The sequence below is a fragment of the Heptranchias perlo genome, chromosome 37, assembly GCF_035084215.1.
Source record: "Heptranchias perlo isolate sHepPer1 chromosome 37, sHepPer1.hap1, whole genome shotgun sequence".
In the NCBI taxonomy this organism is placed as follows: domain Eukaryota; kingdom Metazoa; phylum Chordata; class Chondrichthyes; order Hexanchiformes; family Hexanchidae; genus Heptranchias; species Heptranchias perlo.
The window spans coordinates 9,848,632-9,869,640 of record NC_090361.1 but is presented as its reverse complement, the minus strand read 5'-3'; the positions used below and the strand labels follow the sequence as shown (position 1 = coordinate 9,869,640).

General features: G+C 42.2%; 1 protein-coding gene across 2 annotated transcripts in view; it reads left to right on the top strand.

The window, feature by feature from the left end:
• The window catches only part of carm1 (coactivator-associated arginine methyltransferase 1), a 54,190-nt gene that overhangs the window by 7,556 nt on the left and 25,625 nt on the right, over positions 1-21,009 (top strand). For both annotated transcript variants that reach the window (XM_067973105.1, XM_067973104.1), the window contains exons 2-6: positions 7,242-7,367; positions 8,475-8,581; positions 9,069-9,173; positions 10,545-10,655; positions 13,998-14,175. In XM_067973105.1, coding sequence (XP_067829206.1) covers positions 7,242-7,367; positions 8,475-8,581; positions 9,069-9,173; positions 10,545-10,655; positions 13,998-14,175 — 627 coding nt within the window. The remainder of the gene's footprint in view (positions 1-7,241; positions 7,368-8,474; positions 8,582-9,068; positions 9,174-10,544; positions 10,656-13,997; positions 14,176-21,009) is intronic.

Genomic DNA, 21,009 nt, shown 5'->3' with positions numbered 1-21,009 from the left:
AGCTCTCGCACTGTATTTACACAATAGTGGATTTGGGATAAAGGTGGCATTTTTTTCTCCATTTTATCTCCTCTCCTGAAGATGCAGGTTCCATCCGCACCCACAATTACCGTCCCAAATTAGCCATTATTATGTGTGCCCTGATGGTGAGTGCCAACAGGCAGTCCACTGCAGGGCTGTCAGATAGGGTCACAACTGAGCCCTATCTTGTCTTCACTCAATGCCTGTAGGCATGGGCATGAGTGGAAACCATGGCTGTGTTTTTCTGCTGATGCTGAGATTGAGGTTAGCTAACTCTGCAGACTAGGAGAATCAAGCTATATTTATTTGGTGAATGGCACCTGGTTATTGCCTCCTCTTAACAATTTCCCAGCATAAAGCCCCTGTAGCTTTTACCAGTGACGTGTGATTTGATTCATATTGTGCTCCTTTTTATATTTAAAAAAAAAACACAGATTAGCTGGCCATTATCACATTGCTGTTTGTGGGACCTTGCTGTGTTTCCCTACATTACAACATTGACTATACATCAAAAGTGGCTGTAAAGCGCTTTGGGACATCCTGAGGTCGTGAAAGGTGCTATATAAATGCAAATTTGTTGGTTCTGTGTACCTGGTATCTCTCAGCCCCTGATAAAACCCTCCTCCGGGTAGTTGCTGCTCTTCTGGTGAAGCAGTGGACGCCCACCCTGGAACTATGATCATAGGCTCATTCCAAGATTCAGGATGAAAAGAATTGAGTATCAGGAGTCAAGGTCAACAGTACGGACCCTGCGGAAATATTTAGATTTCCAGGTGTGTGCAGTTTGTAGTAATACTGCAGCCAGGCGTGGGATAAACTTGGTGAGGAACAAGGTAGCACAGTGTTTACAAGCCCAGTCTATTGTCTTCTAGAAGAAGAAATGCGCAGTAGTGGTTGGGACGTTGGGTAGATACTAAAAGTATGAGTTATAATAGTTGGTGGGGGGTGTGGACCGTGGCTTCCTGCGAGATTCTGGGAAATCGCTTTAAAATGTTCCGCAACTGCGACTTATTCACTTGATGGAAGTGCAAATCGATTTTAAAAGAGGCTTTGTCTCCGATGCACTCTCCGCAAAGGGGCTCACGCAGCTTCTGCTGAGAGTCACTGAGCACTTTGTTCCACTCTGTGTGCTACTGTATAAGCGGAAATTGAATGAGAAGCCAGAACTAAAGTTAATATTAGGTGGTGTCCTCTGTGTTATGTCAAACTCCCATGATGATTTAAAGTACAATCAGTGATGGTCACCAGCTCCTGGTATTTGGAGGCTCCTGTTTCACCGCAATGTCTGATGAGCCATTTGGTGGGCTCCATGCCCAAAAAAAAACTTCCTTTTCCGATCAAGGGCTATTATCTGATGTGTTACCTGCTAAAGTTTTATTTTAATGTTGCTTTTCTCCTACACTCTGAAAAGCCCCCATAAGACCCTTTTATCAGCATCTTTCCTTCACAGTCCTTTTAGGATCAGGAGCTGATTGACTGAGTGGAGATTGTGTGTGGATGAAAGCACATCATTTGTTTCCCTGCTCCAGCACCTTGAACTCGGGAATTAGTGGCCTTATGTTGACTCTGTTTAGGAATAAAATACCAGACTCCTTTTTCATAGGCCTTGCCAATGTTTGTATAAATCTGCTTCCCAGACGCACATCTGTTCACTCAAGGTTCCTGATCACAGATTTCAAAGATCATTCATTGTGTCACTGTGATTACCACACATCTATTCAAAAGGGCAGCGTTTCTCAAACACTGCACAATGGTGACTGGAGGGTGCTGAGATTTCAGGATCTCCTGGTTAAAATGCAACGTTTATTACCTTGGGGAATCCTGTGTACTGGGATCCTTTTTGAGAACCCATTACAAAAGTTCAGAAAGTAATTCAAACTTGGGTGAGAAATTGATATTTATCATTTTAGAAGTTTTGTGGATTCCTAATCTAACATTGAAGTGAGAAGCCTCTCGGATTCCTCTAAAGCAGAGTGAATAGTCCTTTTATTTTCATTCTTCACCAACCCCCCCCCACAAAAAGCTCTGATGTGAGCTAAAGACTCGACCATGTGGCAGCTGTGTCTCCTCGATTATTCTCCTTTTATTGTCCTTTAGAGAATATAGTTTCCTTCCACATCTGTTGGTCTTTATTCAGAGAGAACTACAGGGCTGGCAGCCTGATTATCCTGAATGTGAACATTTGCATTTAATGGCTGTCGAACAGTTGGCTGCAATGAAGTACTGAGCCATGGGTGGTATAGCCAGGAGCAGGGAGTCTCGAACCACACTCTTTCATGCAATTCCAGACAAAATAGTTTCTCTAAGTGTAATCATTGGTAGCAGCGTGCACAGCACCAGTTTGGGAATGCAGTGCAGAGGTGCAGACTCCCTCTCCCAGCCAGTTTGGGACAGCAGTGATGCAGTGCAGAGGTGTAGTTTTCCAGTGTCTTATGCAGTGCATCTGTATCTATCACGTATACATGAGCAGTGCAATGGATTGTTGGGGCTTTCTTTGTGCGGAGTTGCTCTTCGATCGATCTCTCTGCAGAACCAACTAGTTTATTATATGGTGCAGGAGTCTGTATAATAACATTAGCCAACACTCGGTTCTTTTAATGATGCCACATAAATCTTATTGATGGTTAGAAGCAGAATATGGAGAAGGAGATGGCCAATCACTGGGTTAGCCTGCTACAGGGGATAGCACAAGTAATTTCAAACTGCAGTACACCCTCATTCCTCTAAGTCCCAGAGCAGTGATAATGGAGCTTGTTTTGGGGAATACTTGCTTTCGAAAGAAACAGTGAAACTAGGAAAGCTGCATATTGAGTCAGATAGATGATTAGTCTGTCACTCGGTGATAGTCTGCTCACAGACTGCTGATATCCTGTATATTGAACACTGTTTGCCAGGGTATTTTTTTTTTCAGTGTTCTGATATTCATAACATTTCTGTTTTTTTACCATCTGTAACTTATGAGCAGAAACCTGTGGCCTCTTGTAAATATTGGGCTGGACCTTGCTGTTTTGGGGCATCTTGCGACATACCTCGTTAAACTTTTTCCTGCATCCTTCAGCTCGAAAAATGTTTGCGCTGGAAGTGCGCGCCTCTAACTGCGTGGGTGGCGAGGGCAAGGGGGTATCTGGGCCCTTAGTGAACGACGGGACTAACAGTCTATCTCCTTACCAATCAGATTTAAGGATTAAGAAAGAAACAGAGGAACAACGGAGAAGGAGGGTGAATTAGAGTCAAATCAGGTACAGAAAGAACTAGAGAGAGGGGAAGAAAAATTGGATTGTGAGAAAGAGACAGGAAAAGTAGGAAAAAATTTAAAATTTGACATTTTTAAAATCTCTAACAACAATTCACTACATGCAGGAATAAGATTGAACAGTTTAAATTGTCCCCTATCTAGACCAGAGAGGTTGTTTTGCATTGCATTAACAATTATCACCTCATTAAAACAGTTGCACTGTTAAATTCCAGCCCTAACTTTCTGTGGCAAGTTTAATGGGCAATTAATATGCAAATCCACCAAGTTCTTAAAAATAATGGGGAGGTTAAGAGTGAGAGGCCGTTTTTGCGAATTGCAAGTCCTGAAGATTCACAATTCATGGCATATCTCAATCCCCTGAATATGCTGGCCGATTTTGCATTAATAATTGCGTGCATCATTAACACGTCATTTTTCGAGCACGATCCAGCCCAATGAATCACTATGTGTCCGCTGTCCTTGTATTGGAATAGCTGATGCTAGCCTATCTGAAGTGAAATGCAGGTTGGCACTGGGCATCAGTGAACTAAGAGCACCAAGGAGCAGGAGCAGGTTGGAGTGCTGGCAAGGGCACCTCCTAGGGGAGGGAGAGAGACATCCCCCTCCAGTGCTTCCCAGCTGTTGGCTATACAGGCATTGACCTGGGAGCAGAGGGGTATGCCTGCTATCTTGACTGCAGGAATCATAGGAACAGCAGGAAGCCATTCAGCCCCTTGAGCTTCTTCCACCATTCAATTAGATCATGACAGATCTGTGTTTCAGCAGTCACGAGCACTCAGTTCATGCTCATTTCTAAAACTGGGTGAAAGAACAGAAGAAAAAGGATTAAAATTGAAGGGACTGACTTGCCCAAAGGTTTGTATTAAAAATAGTTTTTTTAAAAATCTTGAAACGAATCAGCCCTCCAGGGATTTAGAGAATGAATTCTGCATTGATAGTTGGCTTTGCATTCGCTGAGTGATTGGATTTAACCTGGAAATGTTGTATTTGTTTCTGAGCTAGGTGTCTGGATTACAGAAACAAATGAGGAAATTTGGGACCTCGCACTGTACGTGGAATATGGCAAATGTCTTTCCTCTGATGCGCTTTCTCTTTCCCCCCCCCCCCCCCCCCCCCCCAGCTCCTTTTTGTACATTCAGTCCCTACTGTATGGGTGTCTGAGGCATTGCCGCAAGACTGGCCTTCCTCAGCATTGCCCGTCTTCAGTGGGAGCTGTGGATAGTACACCAGCCGTTCATGCTGTATGTGGATATCCTAACTGCTGTTCGGGTCCCGAAGTTCTAATTATGCGCAGATTAGTGCAGTAGCGCTATTGGGGCTGAGACTCTTTAGTGTTTGAAAGTAGCCAAGGGAACATCTGTACTTGCCGGAAAAATGCATGCTTCATACTCTCAATGCATCAGTTCCTGAAATATTTCAAGAGCAGAGTGCCCCCATTAATGTTGTACTACAAAGTGAAGTCCGAAGTTAAATCGCAATAAGTAGTTCTGATGATGTAAGTTTTCAATGGTCACTTTTATTTGTATTGTGTGTGGGGGTCACTCTTTCCCCACTTTGTCATGTAGCTGAAAATTTGAGTCTACTTGGGAGCGAACAATGTGGAGCCAACAGTATAAATCTCTGCTTGGTGTCAGCTTAACTCAGTTGGCAGCATTCTCACCTCTGAGTCAGAAGATTGTGGGTTCAAGCCCCACTTCTGCAGATGAGTACATAATCTAAGCTGATGCTCCAGTGCAGCACTGTCTTTGGATGGGATATAGATATTTGCGTATTAGAAGAAGAGCAGGGATTCCTCCTGGTGTCCTGGATAACATTTCAACCTCAAGCAAAGACAGATTGGGCAGGGGAATGGGACTAATTGGATAGTTCTTTCAAAAAGCTGGCACAGGCAAGATGGGCTGAATGGCCTCCTTCTGTGCTGTACCATTCTATGATTCTAAGTCTAGAAGAAACTGTTTTATTGCTCGTACTGTTGAGGTGATTTTCATGTAGGAAGTGCTCCACCCTTGGAGGCAGGAAGGGCCATCATGTGCTTGCAGAAATTAGGCTGCCATTTTACTCTTGCAGTGGCTTGTACAGGTTGACAATGCAATATTTTTGTCTCCCTCCCCCTCCAAGCCATTGCACTGCACAAAATGACAATGTTGAAAATATGGCTTCGGAGCAACTGAGCATGTCCGGTTTTATTGCTTCTGAAGTCAGAATGTATGGGGCTGGATCCTGTTGTGGGGAACATCAGCAGAGAATAGGCCCAGAAAAGTACAGCTTCTAATCAATGCTGAGATTCAGAAACAGTCAGTCTGGGTAAATGTCATCACAATCACCTACCCTTCTGCTGTTTGACTACCTGTTTATCAGAGAGTTACAAAGGCCCATTGATTGGGGCCTTGCCTCACACTATTGATGGCACTTAAGTATAAGGGGCCCACACAACTGACAACAGCAGAAGCTCACTATTTATGCGGGTTTCCTGATCTGCCTTTGGAAAAGGTTTGCAAAACGCCTGGAGTCCTTTCAGGGCACTGGCACAAAGCAGCATCATGCACTGATACACCTGATTGTCAAAATCAGTCGTGGGATGCCTTCTTATTAAAAAATAATAATAATACATGGCTGTTGCTTTTCAAATCCAAATTTATAAAGTTTCCCCAAGTATTTAGTGCATTCAGCACATCTGTGAAACTACATCAGGCCCACAGCATGGCACAAAATTATAGGTTTGAAATTAAGAATTGGGAAATCAGTTTGGGGCAGTCAACGACTTGCGCTGAAATCTGTTAACAGGCTCAATATGTCTTATAAATGTGATGGGTTATATCTATGGATCAACAGAGGGAAAGAGAGTTGGAGGGGTGGAGATTTTAACAGATTTCAGTTATGTTTGTGCAACACTCCAGGATCTTGTACAATGTTCTTGCACATTTTATGGAGTTGAGCAAGGCTTAAACAACTTACCTTTACACGGGCCCAACAATAACCGTAGAACACCCCCTAGCACATGATTGGCACATACTTGGTTTTTGTATAATGTATATTTATATATTTTTTTCCCTCCTGGTATTCTGAATAGCTGGAGATGGTCAGCATGTGATCCGTCAGGAATAATATCAGATTTATTTTTCTGGCCGATAGAGATGGTAACTTAGATAATATGTATCTGGGAGCCCGGGTTAATTCTGTTTGGGAATATCTTCTGAGAGCTGGTGTTAATTTTGTAGTTGAGTTCATTTTACCTTCGCGTGATTTAGGGTTTGATTTTGTTCAGAGGGCGGGTGGCTCACTTAAGGAACAAGAGCCACATGTCCCCTATTGTCAGTTGTCAGGTACCTTACTACATGCTATCCACTCATTATAATTGAGCTTGGGGCAGTGTTTAAAGAAACCAAGGGCTCTGGGTCTTCCATGAAACTCGCATTTAGGATCAGGGAAGAGCTTGAGTTTAGGTTGAGAGCACGTTCGGGAGTGTTCCAAGAAAGATGTGGCAGCTGAGTTATGTTTCTCTACTGGCTTCTGTAACTGGAGATGAGAACATCAAGAAATGTATTTAATCTTCTGTATGTGCCCCTCTGCTTCCCCGGGTATGTGTATGTGTATCTGGCAGCTGGAGTCCATCAGTGGTATTGATGTTTGGCAGAGTTATAAAACATTATCATCTATATGGTGTAAAACCACCTATCAGTCTTTGGATCCAAAGCGTATGCAATGTGATCGATTAGGAACGGAATACATTCCAGTTAAAACAAAGCTAGGACCAGTGCTGATTACAGTAACATCTGTGCTAAAACTGATAGTTTTAGACAGTACAGAATATTGTTACTGCATTTCTGTAGGTATGGGAACATCTGCCTGGGGGGAGCTTTTAGATGGTAAAAATTGTCCTCTGCTGTTAACCAGAGTGGTATTTCACTGATGCTGTACTGTGCGTAGCCTTTTTAACCTTGATGTGGTCTCTTTAATCCTGCAGATGAGACGATTTGTGTGTTTAAATGTGCTGTGAATAGGGAGACGGAATGCAGTCGGGTCGGCAAACAATCCTTCATCATCACGTTGGGATGCAGCAGCGTCCTCCTGCAATTTCCATCACAGAATGGTAAGGGCTGTGTCTCGTCTCTTGTCTTGGGCAATGAAACCTGTAATGTGTTGGTTCAAAACATATAAAAGATGTAGCATGTGGCTTGGAACTGGTGGGAATGTTTGTTATATGAACTTGTCCATTGGTCATCTCCCCTGCTGCTGTAATAACCGTGCCACTTGTGGACAGGCTGTAACATTGCCCTAGCACGGGGAGTTGCCCAGATGACTTATTAATCAAGACCATTTTTAATCCAATGGAATTGTGTTGAAAAACATTGAGAGATAAACAGAATTTCAAATTTTTACCATTTTTAACATTCTTCCTGAATTTCAACCTAATTTGTTGGGCCTGGCTGTCGGCCTAAAACACATCTGTAGCTGGGAGGCGGCCAGCAACCCAGAGGACAAGTTCAAATCCCATCATGGCAATTGAATTCAATATTAAAAATAAATCTGCTAATGTGTGGACTCTTAATGCCCTCAGGGCAAATGGGGATGGGCACTAAATGCCAATGTCGCCCACAACCCAAGAACAATTTTTTTTTTAAAAACATGGTAAATATCAACCTATTGGTGTTTAAAACCAGCAGACTCTTGAGAGGTGAGAGAGGGAAGATCCCTCTGTGGCAGGCGGCGGGCTGTTACACCCAGTAAATAGGAGGCACTTACTGTATAGTATGTTGGAGACTAGTCCTTTTTTCCATCCAATCCTAAACTCTTTTTCTCTTTCCCCCCCACCCCCAGACTCTCTCCATCATTTTGAGGGTCATCCATTGGCTGGAAGGGCCAAGGATTTTGGTGCTGTCCTGTAATCCGTTTAGTGAGAGGAGAATGTCCAGCTGCTCCTGCCTTGCTTCAGTCCCACAGCTATCGAGCAGCACAGCTGAGAAGTGGCCATGTTTGCACAATCAGGTCTGGTGGGATTGAAAGGCCAGTGGTCAAGGCTGGGATTTTAACTTTTTGGTTCTGGTGCCAGAGCTGCTGGACTTTCCCTGAAGCGACCCCAAAAAAATTCAACTAAAATGGCATGTGTTTCTCCCTCAGTGTATGCAATAGCTGAGTGTTTGTAAACATTGTTTAAATGTTCTGGCTGTGCTCAGTTCCATTTGTACTGTCTCTCTAGAGTTCTACTCCTTTTTTAATATTCTGAAAAACTGCAGAGGTCACAACCTTGAACGATCTGTCTTCAGTGACCGAACAGAGGAATCTTCTGCTGTGCAGTATTTCCAGGTACTGTCTCCTAGTCTGAGTGTATTTTAGTTGTCTTTTTTTAGGAAAGCTCATGGCAAAGTTCTTGCCTCAGTTCTCACCTCCTTTTAGTTATCAATATTTTTGTCTCTCTTCCACCCCCCTGTGCCCCAGTTTTCTTCCCTTCTCTCATGAAGACACTGACTTAGTGGGGTGTTCACTCTGGTACTTTGCCCATAATGCTGTTTTTCATTTGTAAGCCTAGATAGCCAGTGTTGTTTGACTGTGGAGGGCATCATAGTTCTCGCCTGATGTCCCCATTTTTACATTTTCCATCCATCACAGGATCATGCCAAAAATGTAGCTACAGAATGTGAGAAGAGAACATGCTTATCAGCAGAAGTGTTCTACTGGGCTGCATACTTAGAGCTTGTCAGCACAATGACTAATTTCTTGTTATAAAGTAATATTCCTAAAAATAAAAATTACATATTTACTTCAGGCTGTTTAAGTCTCTGTCCTCTTCCAGTTCTATGGATACTTGTCACAACAACAGAATATGATGCAAGACTACATACGAACAGGCACCTACCAAAGGGCAATACTCCAAAACCATGCAGATTTTAAAGACAAGGTAAGGACTCTAAGATTGTTTGTGTGGGGAGTTGAAATGAGCAGCCTGTCTTTCATGCCATTCTGTGCTGTACCATGAGTGTATATCTTGCTCTTAGTGCTACTTTGAAATGAACATTGACATACTGCATCTGTTCATAGAACGATGCAGCACAGAAGGAGGCCGTTCGGCCCATCGTACCTGTGCCAGCTCTTTGAAAGAGCTATCCAATTAGTCCCACTCTCCTGTTCTTTCCCCATAGCCCTCCAAATTTCCCCCCTTCAAGTATTTATCCAATTCCCTTTTGAAAGTTATTATTAAGTCTGCTTCCACCACCCTTGCAGGCAATGCATTCCAGATCACAACTCATGTTTTTTTTTTAAAAACTTCCTCATGTTGCCACTGCTTTTGCCAGTGACCTTAAATCTGTGTCCTCTGGTTACTGACCCTTCTGCCACTTGAAACAGAATAAGGAGAAACTATCAAAAACAAACATGATTTTGAACACCTCTATCCAATCTCCCCATAACCTTCTCTGCCAATGGAAAGTGAGTTCTGTCGAATTGCAGTTTACCCATGTGGTAAGTTGAGGTAATAACTACTACTGTGGTTTTTCAGTTTCTTTATAATCTTGTGCAACGCCTAGTCAAGCAGCGTTTCCCCTTCCTTAAAAAATAATTAATCTAAAACTGGATTACGTTTAAAGTGGGGGGAATAGAGACTTGCCAGACAGTTCAGTGAGTAGGCTATTTAGCCTCTTGAGCTTGTTCTGCCATTTAATGAGATCATGGCTGATTTGTGACCTAACTCTTATATACCTGCCTTTGTCCCATATCCCTTAACACCTTTAGTTAACAAAAATCTGTCAATATCAGATTTAAAATGCGGTGCATCGGGTAACATATTTAGTCATTGAACTATCGGGTCTGTGCAGAAAGCTGATCTTGCCTAGGGAGATGGGCTGTGCTGCAATGGGCCACAACATCCTGCGAGGAAAGGGGGGCCAGAGGCAGGCCACAGTTGGAGCTCCATGCTGGTATTAAGTGGCTTCTGCTGGAAGTGTGTGTAGATAGAATTATGGTGGAGCTGTGATGCTCCATCTAGTTGAATAGTCTCCTGGGGAACTCTGGCTGGCTATGGAACAATACCCAGCGTGCTTCGCTGCCTTTAGGAGTACTGGTGGGGATTAGAGAATTCTTACAGGGAGTGTATTTTATACTACATGGAACGCAGAATGAACTGTTTTGCCCATGGTGGGGGGAGAGAGGGTGAAATGCAGCACTGTCTAAAAGGTGCAACTGCAAATGCTTCTTTGCTCACTGAGCACCTGTGATTGTTGGATAACCTTACTGAATGGCTAACAGTTAATAAGTAAACACTGATCTCTTACAGGTTGTATTAGATGTGGGCTGTGGCTCTGGGATTCTATCATTTTTTGCAGTGCAAGCAGGAGCACGAAAGGTGTACGCAGTGGAAGCGAGCACCATGGCCCAGCACGCTGAGGTAAGCACACCATTTCTACCTCTCTGCCGCTTGGTGCTATAAGATGTAACTGCAAAATTATTAATCTCTGCAATTCTCCTCTGAGCTGTGGTTCGTTTGTGCTCATGGAGACTTGATGTATCCGAGTCTGGAAGTGGGAGCTTTTGTTGTCTGTATTTTTTGTTTACTTGATTGGCCCAGTAAAGACTGAGTTTGTGTGGTTTTGGTTGTGTTCCTAAAATGCAGGGCATTTTAATGGTTGTCGATATTATTGATCCACAATTGGGCGAACTCTGATTTTCTTGCTGTACCAGTATACATCTTTGTAGGGGAGGGAATGGTTCTCTTCCCACCCTTGTGTGCTGTGATGTCAGAGTTGCTGTCTTTCAGATAAGATCTTAAATCGAGGCCCCTTCTGCCTTCAAGTGAATATAAAGGATGCCATGGAACACTCTGTAGATTTGTCTCTCAGCCAACACTAATAAAAATAGATCAACTAATCATTTACCTCATTTGTTTGTGGCTGTTCCTGTCGGATGACAGCTCTTCGGAATTTCATAAGAAAAAGAACATAAGAAATAGGAGCAGGAGTAGGCCAATCGGCCCTTCGAGCCTGCTCCGCCATTTAATAAGATCATGGCTGATCTGATCCTAACCTCCAATCTAAATTGCTCGGGGGTCGCGTAACTATTTCGTAAAAGTTCAGATAATTACATTTCTTTCTCTGAGTTATTCACCAGTGGTGCTGTAAGTCTGTGATCCTGAAATCGTCAAACTTTGAATCCTGATCATAGTGACTCATTGGCTGTGTTTGAGTGCTGGGGAGGTTTGCATCTACACAGTGCTTTAGCTTTCCAAACTCTGCCAATTAAGACCTCTTTAAGCAACCAAGCAAGTTTGACTGGGCTGAGTCACCCACCCCTGTGGCACTGGGAGTGGCTGCCATTCAGAGTCTGCGATACCTTTTGGTTATTGGGCAATTTAGGAGTTGAAGAGTGATTAAATAATGTCATGCCTAACCCAGTCTTCCGTGAGATAGTATTTGTTCTGGAATAAACACACCAAGAACATGAAACATGAATGTGTTGCAATAAGCCAATGGTGATAGATCCCTTTTTAATAATCACAGTGTAATATGTGTTCTTTAGAGTCTGTGGGTGAGACCTCCCCTGCCAAGAGAACCAAGTTTTATTCAAATACTGGGTCAAACACGCTATTCTGTTGGTCTCTAAAGTTGACTTTGCTCACGTGTCACAAGTTAGCGTACTGAATTGGAATAAATTGTGTATGGGGTAATTCTGTAGGTCTGCAGGAAAATGTTTTGTCAACCCTTTTTCCACCCATCCAAGAAACTACTTCCCAGTGATTTTGACCATGAATAATCAAAAATGGAAAAATGTTGATTTTATAAAGAGATGTTAGATGCAGCTCCTCTACTAACCTGCACCTACTGTTCCAGACAATTAATCTCAAACTATGGAAGTCTTGAAAAATGGAGTTACATTTGGCTGACTTTAGTGCTAATGTATGTTAGAGAGAGCTGACCTACTGATTGTTACCCTTACTTTTTTTTTTCCTTTTCCCTCTGTTTTGTTTCCTCCCACTCCCGTCCATGACAACATTTACGCATGGACTGTCATGGATTTCTGACTGCAGCTCTATGCATCCAGCCACGAGCTTTGTGCTGAAGTCTTGCAGCCAAGCACGTCCCAAACAAAAGGCCCGTGCGACCCATTGCTAGACGCAGTTCACTATTTGAGATGCCCTGCTGTGTAATAATTGCACCTTAATACAGAGCAGGGAGCTGCTTGCTTTGAGTGCAAGAAAAGTGGGGGAAAGTCCATTCGGCCCACTGAAGCTTAACCCTCTGGAATGTTCTTTTAACTGGTTGTCATTGCACAGTTTATAGTTTACTATATGGGGGTCAACAAAAGTCTGTGTGTCTCTACAATTGTTCTGTTTTAAATATTTTCCCTCCAGTAAATCCTCTTAGTATGGATTTAAATAATATCGTGACCAGGCTCCGAGAGATTCCCTGTAGAAGGTTGTATCTATTGCTGTGCATCATCCAGATGGTGCATATTTTGGGGATCAACTGGATGTTTGAGATTTAGAAAGCTGTTCAATACAACCTCAAAGTAGGGGAGGAGGAGGAGGGTTTATTTTGGAAGGTGAATGTAAACTTATTACCATGTTGTTAGATATATAAAATGGAGTGAAATGGGTGGAATCATAAAGATATGCCAAGTCCCTATAACCAGCAGACTCATTACAGACAAAAGTATGATGGGCTTGTCTAAAAGTTTTGTTCGGTCAGCTATTTTTGAACGCGGGTTTGTACTGTCCTTTTACTGTATATACTTGTAGACCATTAAAACAAAATGGTGAGCGTCTCCAAATGGATTCCAAAGCTGTTCCTCGTGAGGTCAATTTTATTTTGATGATTTGCTCACGTTGCCTCCATCTTTGATACCGCCACATGGCTTCATCACCACTACTCTTAGCTAATGGAATGATGTAACCGTGCAACATGTGCCTCTCGGGGCCAGGAATCCCTTTACACCCTGCATTTAAACTCTGATGCAGATGGTGTTTGAGTCAGTAGGACTTAGCATGTAATTGAGATGAAAAGTCAGTCTCAGCTGGCCTGTACTCCCAAGACAATGGCCACAATGTGCTGCTTATTTGGCGCTATCACTGTGGATGCAGGAAATCGGTAGAATCATATGATGTTGCTTAGATGAATCCCCATGGAGCTCATGACAATTCAGGCACCACTTGGCCACAACGATAGCTTACCCTTATGGTGGTCATTTACTGAATTAACTCCATCAAAACTGAATCTTGAAAAATATGAAAGTGAGAGAGACCTGGCAGTATGGGCACACTTACTACTAGCCTGAAAGCATACTGTGGTATGTAACTCAGTCTTTATAATAACCAAGTTGTTTATTTCCTCTGATAATGGTATACCAGGAGTATTATGTTCACATTTTGATCTGGCCTTGTCCACATCCTGGTTCTTCCACCAGTCTTGATGCCAAGCACTGAAATGCATGTTATGCACTCAATCCTAGGTTCGCAACCATGCTGTTGGAAAAATGTTACTGGGGTGAGCTTGTTCAGTGATGGCAAACCCATCACTGCTACTGAGTCCGCAATAAACCAGGAGGTTCTGGTGTTTTCCTGTCCCTGTCTGCAAAAGGTGGGGTGGGCGGTGGGCTTTGAGAAATTTAGTAAGAGAAATCAGCTCTGTCCCCTGCATTTGTAACCTGGTATTGGGGTAGAGTACTTACTAAGAAATGACAGATTTCCAGACATTGCCTGGCACTAATGAGGATGATGGTTATTTTTCTTTGGCAGCTGCTGGTGAAGAGCAACAACCTATCGGATCGCATCTTCATCATCCCAGGCAAGGTGGAGGAAGTTAATATCCCGGAACAGGTTGATATCATTATCTCCGAGCCCATGGGCTACATGCTCTTCAATGAGCGAATGCTGGAGAGTTACCTACATGCCAAGAAATGGTTGAAACCGAATGGTAAGATTGATTCTGGATGTGGAGAATGGGTGAAGTAGGTTGGTAAATGGAGTGGTAGAGCTACACTACGGTTTATTTAAAAGTCAGAGGCTTCATTTCGGCCCCGCTCTCCTAAAATCTCAAGTTTTGAGTGCATTAAGCCTCTGTTTAAGCAACTTCCAGCTTCATGGCTTTATTAAATGGAATAATGTTTTGAAAATTAATTTTAATCATTTGTGCGTGTGTTTTTGATTCACTGTTGTTGCTTCTATTATCAATGGACCACTGACTTACAATGTGATTGGTCAAATCTTTGCCCGTGCTCCACACAACACATTACAAAATGATTCTTATCCAGAAAGGAGCAGCATAATTTTTCTGAGTGCACATTTGATTCGAACTTTGTTCCTTTCCTCCCTCTCCTGCCCTCTATAGAACCAGCATGTTTCATCCCCAGTGAAGAGAAGAGGATGGCAACTTGCTCCCAGTGCTGTGTTAATACATGTTTTGCTGCCTGGTCGTTTATCTTTGATTTAGGGAGGGAGGGAGACAAGAGAAAGAAACCAACCAACTGCCAAGAAGTCTATCCATGCAACACATCAAATTGGCAACATTTCTTGACCGTGGTGCAGGTGAAACCATTCTGAAGACTGGTTTTACCCATGTTAAGTAACATGGCAAGGAATCTCTGTCAATCTGACTGGCAGTGCGGCCAGTCAGCAGGACGAGTACTTGCTACATATTTTTCCCCGTTTCTCAAGTTACTATGGTGGTTGGAAAAGGTGAGGGATAGAGATTGAGTCGTAAAAGCATTGAAATGTGACCTTTTTTTTTCCCCCTCAAGATTAATTGCCCGATTTATCCAGCCATGCTGCTTTAATGCCTGTCCGAATGTACAATCCATTGGATTCCTGGCCCAGCTGCTACAGAGACCCAGAAGACTGCACATTGTGCTTTTTCAGTGTTCTTTCTGTAGTTTGGGAGCATGCTGGGAAGTGTTTCACGTTCTGACAGTTCCAGTGTTAAACACTTTAAAATAAAGACTCTCTACCCCCCATGAGCCCAGCTTCATTAAAAGCAGTCTATGGGCTTGACTTTTGCAAAAACAATATTTGACCACAGGACTTCTGCACATTTAATATACATGTGTTATCAGGGCCTCCCATCACTGAAGGTGCTGAAAGGTATGTAAATGAAATGCAAGGACTGTTCTGTAGTCAGGTGATCTCTTCACACCTAGGTTCGTAAATTTGGTCTGGTGTGGATAGCTGCACAAGGTTTTTTTTTCTGGCTATTTCATATTTTAGTTTTTCACATGAATAGCTGGAGTGCTTCCTCCCTTCGTGTACCTCAAAGTGGAGTGCTGTTGCTGACACGTGTTTGCAACTCAAATAACCACCTGATATCTGTCTCCCTTGGAAATCTGTGAGGTGAATCATTCTCTGTCAAACTGCATGCATTCTTGTCGCCACTGCTGCAGGGTTTATGTAAACCTATTTCAAAAGGGCTGGGAAAGTTTGCATCTGATGGGTGGGCCTCAAATTGTGCATTAAATTTATCTTTTATAAAATAGGAGACCATCTGATATTGGCTCCAAAAACTTTAGTGAGTGGAAGGTGACGATAGAGATGGTAATAGTCAGTTATTGAAATGCTTTGAAAAACAGTTGCACAAATTATATATTGTGTGATGGTCTGTATTAATGCAATAATGGCATAATGAAGAATCACTGCAGGTAGGAGAATTGTTTTGTGCAGGAGTGCAGGACCGGTTGATAAAGAAGATTCAGTTATCCAAGTGTGATAGTTAATTTATTGGCTGTAATCTGTGCCTATAATTGTTCCTTGTCTGATCCACAAATATTATTAGTCTCTTATTCAGGGCTGTTTTTCACTGAAGTATTTGATGTAAGTTATGACTACTGCTTAAAGGAATACTCCAGGAGAGACCCGTACAAAAATCATTCTGCTCTTCCTGCACTCACTGTTGGAAATAATCTAGGATGACGGGAGTGCTGGGAGTGTGAAGAAATATAAACTGACTGCCTGCTGGGAGGGATATATTAAACAATTGGCTCAGCACTGAAGCCAGTGAGAGAACAGGGACTCTGGATTCAGCACTGCTATGAGGTCCTCTAGTCCTATAAATGAGCATAGAAATATTGTGGCTAATATAGAGGGCAGCTGTTAGTGTAACTGATTGTAATTACAAATGGAGCCCAAGTTTTTTTTCTTTGCCTTTTGTTTATGAAAGAACCTGCAGTTACCAAGTTTAACAAAAATACAATTTGAGTGACTTTTCTCTTTTTTTAAAAAAAAGTGTTGGCAAATCTGAAACATTTGCCCCCAACGTAGATGCAAGATTATGACTTGTCATTCTGATTTTGACTGTATTTGGGGCTTGTGCAGCTGTGCGTTTTATTGTCCAGGTTTATGTTCCACATCTGATTTCTGTGTGTAAAAATGTGGTCTGGAACATTTCTTATTAACACACTTTTTAAGATTTGCACATGTATGTTGCAAGCATGAGTGGATGATTTAAACAGTCAAGGAATTAGAGTTAAAGCAATCAAAAATACAGATGGACAACTGACTGGCCCAAGAAAGAGATGGCAAGAATATGTTGAACTGTATGCCAAAGAGAAAGGGCCAGTTGATATTGAAATAGGAAAGGAAGAGGAGGTGGAAGTTGATTTGTATGGGCCCTGACGTCCTTGAGTGTGACGTGAGGAGGGTCGCAATAAGTGAGCTCAGGAATGGAAAGGCCACAGGTGTTGATGAGATACCGGCAAAATTAATTTAAAAACAGGAGAGAGGAAGCAACAGACAAACTTGCTGATTTGTATAAAGCCATGTACTTGAAAGGGGAATGGCCAGATGATTTCATGAAAATCATGATACCTGGAGGGGAAAAGCTATGTGCTAGTAAATGTGACAAGTCTTGTACCATCAGTTTGTTTCCCTATGCCTCAAAGATTATGCTCAAATTACTTACAAAAAGGTTAAGAGCAAATGCGGAACAATACTTTGGCAAAGATTAATTTGGGTTTCGCAGAGAATGTGGAACAAGCGAGGCATTAGGGATAATGAGAGTTCTGTGTGGAGAGGGGTATAGAACATAATCAGGAGGTGTAAGTTGGCTTTGTAGATTTTGAAAAATCCTTCAATAGAGTGAACTGGATCAAACTAATGGAGGTACTAAAGCATATTAGTGTGGATTGGAGAGAGAGATTCCTGATGATAAAGGTTTTATATATGGGACAAACTGCAAGTGTTACGGCAGCAGATTGAGAGTGATTACAAGAGGAGTGCGATCAGAATGCTGCTTGCCATCTGTGGTGGTCAATGTGTGTGCAGTAGCAACGGTAAGAGAAGTGCTTAATCAGGTAGAGGAAGGACTGAAAGCTGTCAGATTTGCTGATAAAGCCTTGAAAGCAGGTACCATAAATGGACTACAGTTGGTAGATGGCGTGGATGCTGCAGTAATGGATTATGGAATGAAGATCATTGTGATTAAGACCAATCCTGAAGGTTTCTAGGAATGCAGATGAAAGAGTGAGCATTTTAATAAACAGTTGGACCAGGTGAGACAGTTTAAATATCTGGGAAATATAATTATTAAAGATCGCAGATGTGCCAAGGAGGTGAGAGCAAGGATTACAATGGGAAAAGTTGCATTTAATAGAAGGAAGAGGATATTGACTGGACAACTGAACAGTGAACTGATTAGATAAGAATTTGATATGGAGCAAGGTGGTGTATGATGGACACTGAAAGAGGAGGAGGTCAGGCTTCCATAGTGATTTGAAATGTGGGTTTGGCGATACATGGAGAAAGTAAAGTGGATAGACAAAAGTAATGAAGCATTGGCAGTGATGCAAGAAAATGTAGTTATCAGTAAAAAAGCAAATGAGTTGAATTGTGCATGTACAGAAAGAGGTGTTGGAAGGGCAAATGAAAGGATAAAGACCAAGAGGGGGAGAGAGGATGCTTCTGGATCACCTGGAAAATGGGAGATTATGTGGAGAATTGAAGAGAGAAGCAGAAGACAGAATAGTTTGGAGAAGGGAGAATGAAGCCGGAATCTGCTTTAGGCAGACTAGTATGATGATGCAGAAAAACAAAGTGCCTGAGGAGAGAGAATCAGGTCCCACTAATGTCATGTGGTGGTGCTGTTACTCTGCCACTCTTGGCTTCATGTGGGCATTGACAAAAGCGACAGTATAACTTGATTCTGGTCCCAGTCTCCTTCCTGAGCACGTAGTGCCATTTCCAGGAAGCTACATCACACTAGGTTCAGTATAACCCCAGCCTAAAACAGCACCGTTCCGGGCAGATGGATTTACCTGTTCCTCCTCCTGTGTCTAATAGACATATTGAATAAGTAGCAAATCTTTGTGCTTTGTTCTGCCTCCAATCATCTATCATAATTTGGGATCCACAGCAGTATTTAATTGGCTGTAAGAGGCTTGCCAGGGGGTGGGGGGAACGTGGGTTAGCTTTCTGGTATTTCATTGGCTACAGGTTTTTTTTCTTGGTTTGCTCGTTGAGTTCAGTATTTTCTATTTTATATCAAAGCTTCCCTCATTAACAACTGTGTCACAAGAGTTAAACCGACAGGGGCAGCTAGCTTTGTGGAATCATACACTAGCCATTTAATGATATTTGACTGATTTCAAATTGCTGTGATTTAGCTACATTTTCCTTCCTCAACACCATGCCTAGTTGTGCCCATTGCTGATGGTGAGTTCTGTTTGTCTGTTGGAAATTGTGTGTATGAAAAAGGGCAGGGTATTCCACCAAATGGAACACGGATGGGAGGTGTGACTATTGTTTTTTAAATTAGTATGTGCCATAGGCTGGCACAGGATAAGAGACCAGTGCTTAGATATATGTTCCATGGCTAGATGGAATGAAATTGATTTTGCTTTTGGGAATGATGAACCTTGTGTGTGCCCATTCATGTAATTCACTCTGCAGGAAATGAAAGCTAATGTCTTTGTAAGGGAATCTCCGATGGGGGTGCCATCAGTATTGGTTGGTGATTCCCATCTCAGTTTATCTTTACCTTGAGAAGCAAGAAAATCTTATTAACTGGTTCTGTATTGAAGATGTGGATTGGGAATTAGAAGGGATTACAACTGAAAGATGGTTAAAGCCATCATTAGAAGAGCTTCAAATTAAGTGTCACTTGTAACACTTAGATCTTCTGATATAACCCACTGTTTACAGCCCCCTTTCAAGCAGAGAAGTGCTGTTGATATCTGTATTTATAACCATCTTTCACCCTCTATTTTCTAGATTAGGTAGTAGGTGTATGTATAACCTCTTCACTTTTTTTAAAATTCTAAAGTTGTAGATTAGCTTATATTTTTGAATGTTATAACTGAAGGTAGCAATGCGTTTACAGGTGACTCAAAACTTTTGTTTTACCCAGCGCTTAGTACTCTAAAACCATTAGAGCTTACCTGAGAGTAGAGGTTTTGTGTGGAATCAGGAGGTCTCCAATGGTGTCATAAATTGGAAGCTTGGCCTGTGACATGCTCTCTCCCCTTCATTCAAGCTTTAGTTCAGATGAAGTGTTTTCTAATGAGATTTTGTGTATCTGTGTATTTAGAGCATTGGAAGGATTTCTGTGTTCATTGTTGTGTGCTGTTTATAAGTCGTGTGTGTGTGTATATATGTGTAAAGCATTTGAGCTTTGCAAGAGGAGCCATTAAGTGGGCTGAGGTACAAATTTTTTTTTAATGTTTTGTTGATCTTCTCAAACCTTTAACAAAAGTTCAGTGTTATTCAAACGTCAAGTGAGAGACAGCCACCTAGATTTATGATGCATTTTATTAGGGTCTGAGAGTGGTGGTGGTGGGGGGGGGGGGGGTGATGGGGGATGATTCTTTTTGTTCCTCTTTAAGGGCTTCTGTCCCTGTGGAGCTGATGGATGGGTGGTGGAGAGCATCTGAGTCAGGCTTTGCCAAGTGCTGTTGATAACTCTGTTACTGGCTGACAGGCTGTGTAATTGAAGTTGATTGAGCCAGTTCTTTTTTGTCCCCATCTCCAGATGTACAGAACAGTAAAATGCATTTTTAATTTCTTTAAATGCACCGTCTAGTCTTTAATCTGGCCAGACAGCATGATTAAAGTGCAGGCTCCAAGATGAAGGGCAGTAATATATCAAAGCCATGTTGCTGTTTTGATCCCACCAGACTCACCTCAGCTGTATCTCCCGAGAGATTAATTTAAAGGATGTACCTTTTTATTTGGAATGATTTATCTTAGCAGCATTGCTGTTGAATGCTGGCTTTTGATTAGGATTTGGATTTTTCTCCCTGCCTCCTACCTGTGCACAGTCCAAGAAATTGAAGCTGTCACACACTGCGTAGCCCTAGAGCATGGATGCTTCCTTACCTCTTATTGATAGTTACCAATCGAGCCCATTCTTGCCTCCTCTAAAGCAGCTCCATTTAAATAAATATATCGTGCTCTCTCTCACGTGGCCCTTGTGAGGTGTCTGTCATGTGAAGCACTAAGTTAGAGTTCACCTGGTGAAAGCTTGTTGAATTAGCTAGCTAAAGTCTTTGCCCTAATGTGTGGTGTTCTTGCCACTGTGACTAGTTTAAGAGAAAAATGCAGTGATGTAGTGTGTCCTTTTTTTTTTAATGCTCCTCTTATTGGGTTTGACAAAGGGAGGGGTGAGGAAGATTCCAGGACAATATTAAAACAATGCCCTCTGGTTTAATTCAGGCTCCTAGCACTGGATGTCAATAGTGAATTTAATGATGCTGCTGTCTTTGGGGGAAATTACTGCAGCAGTTTGTTTTTAAGCTGTTCCTAATTGTAACGGTGTCTTTGAGTGTAC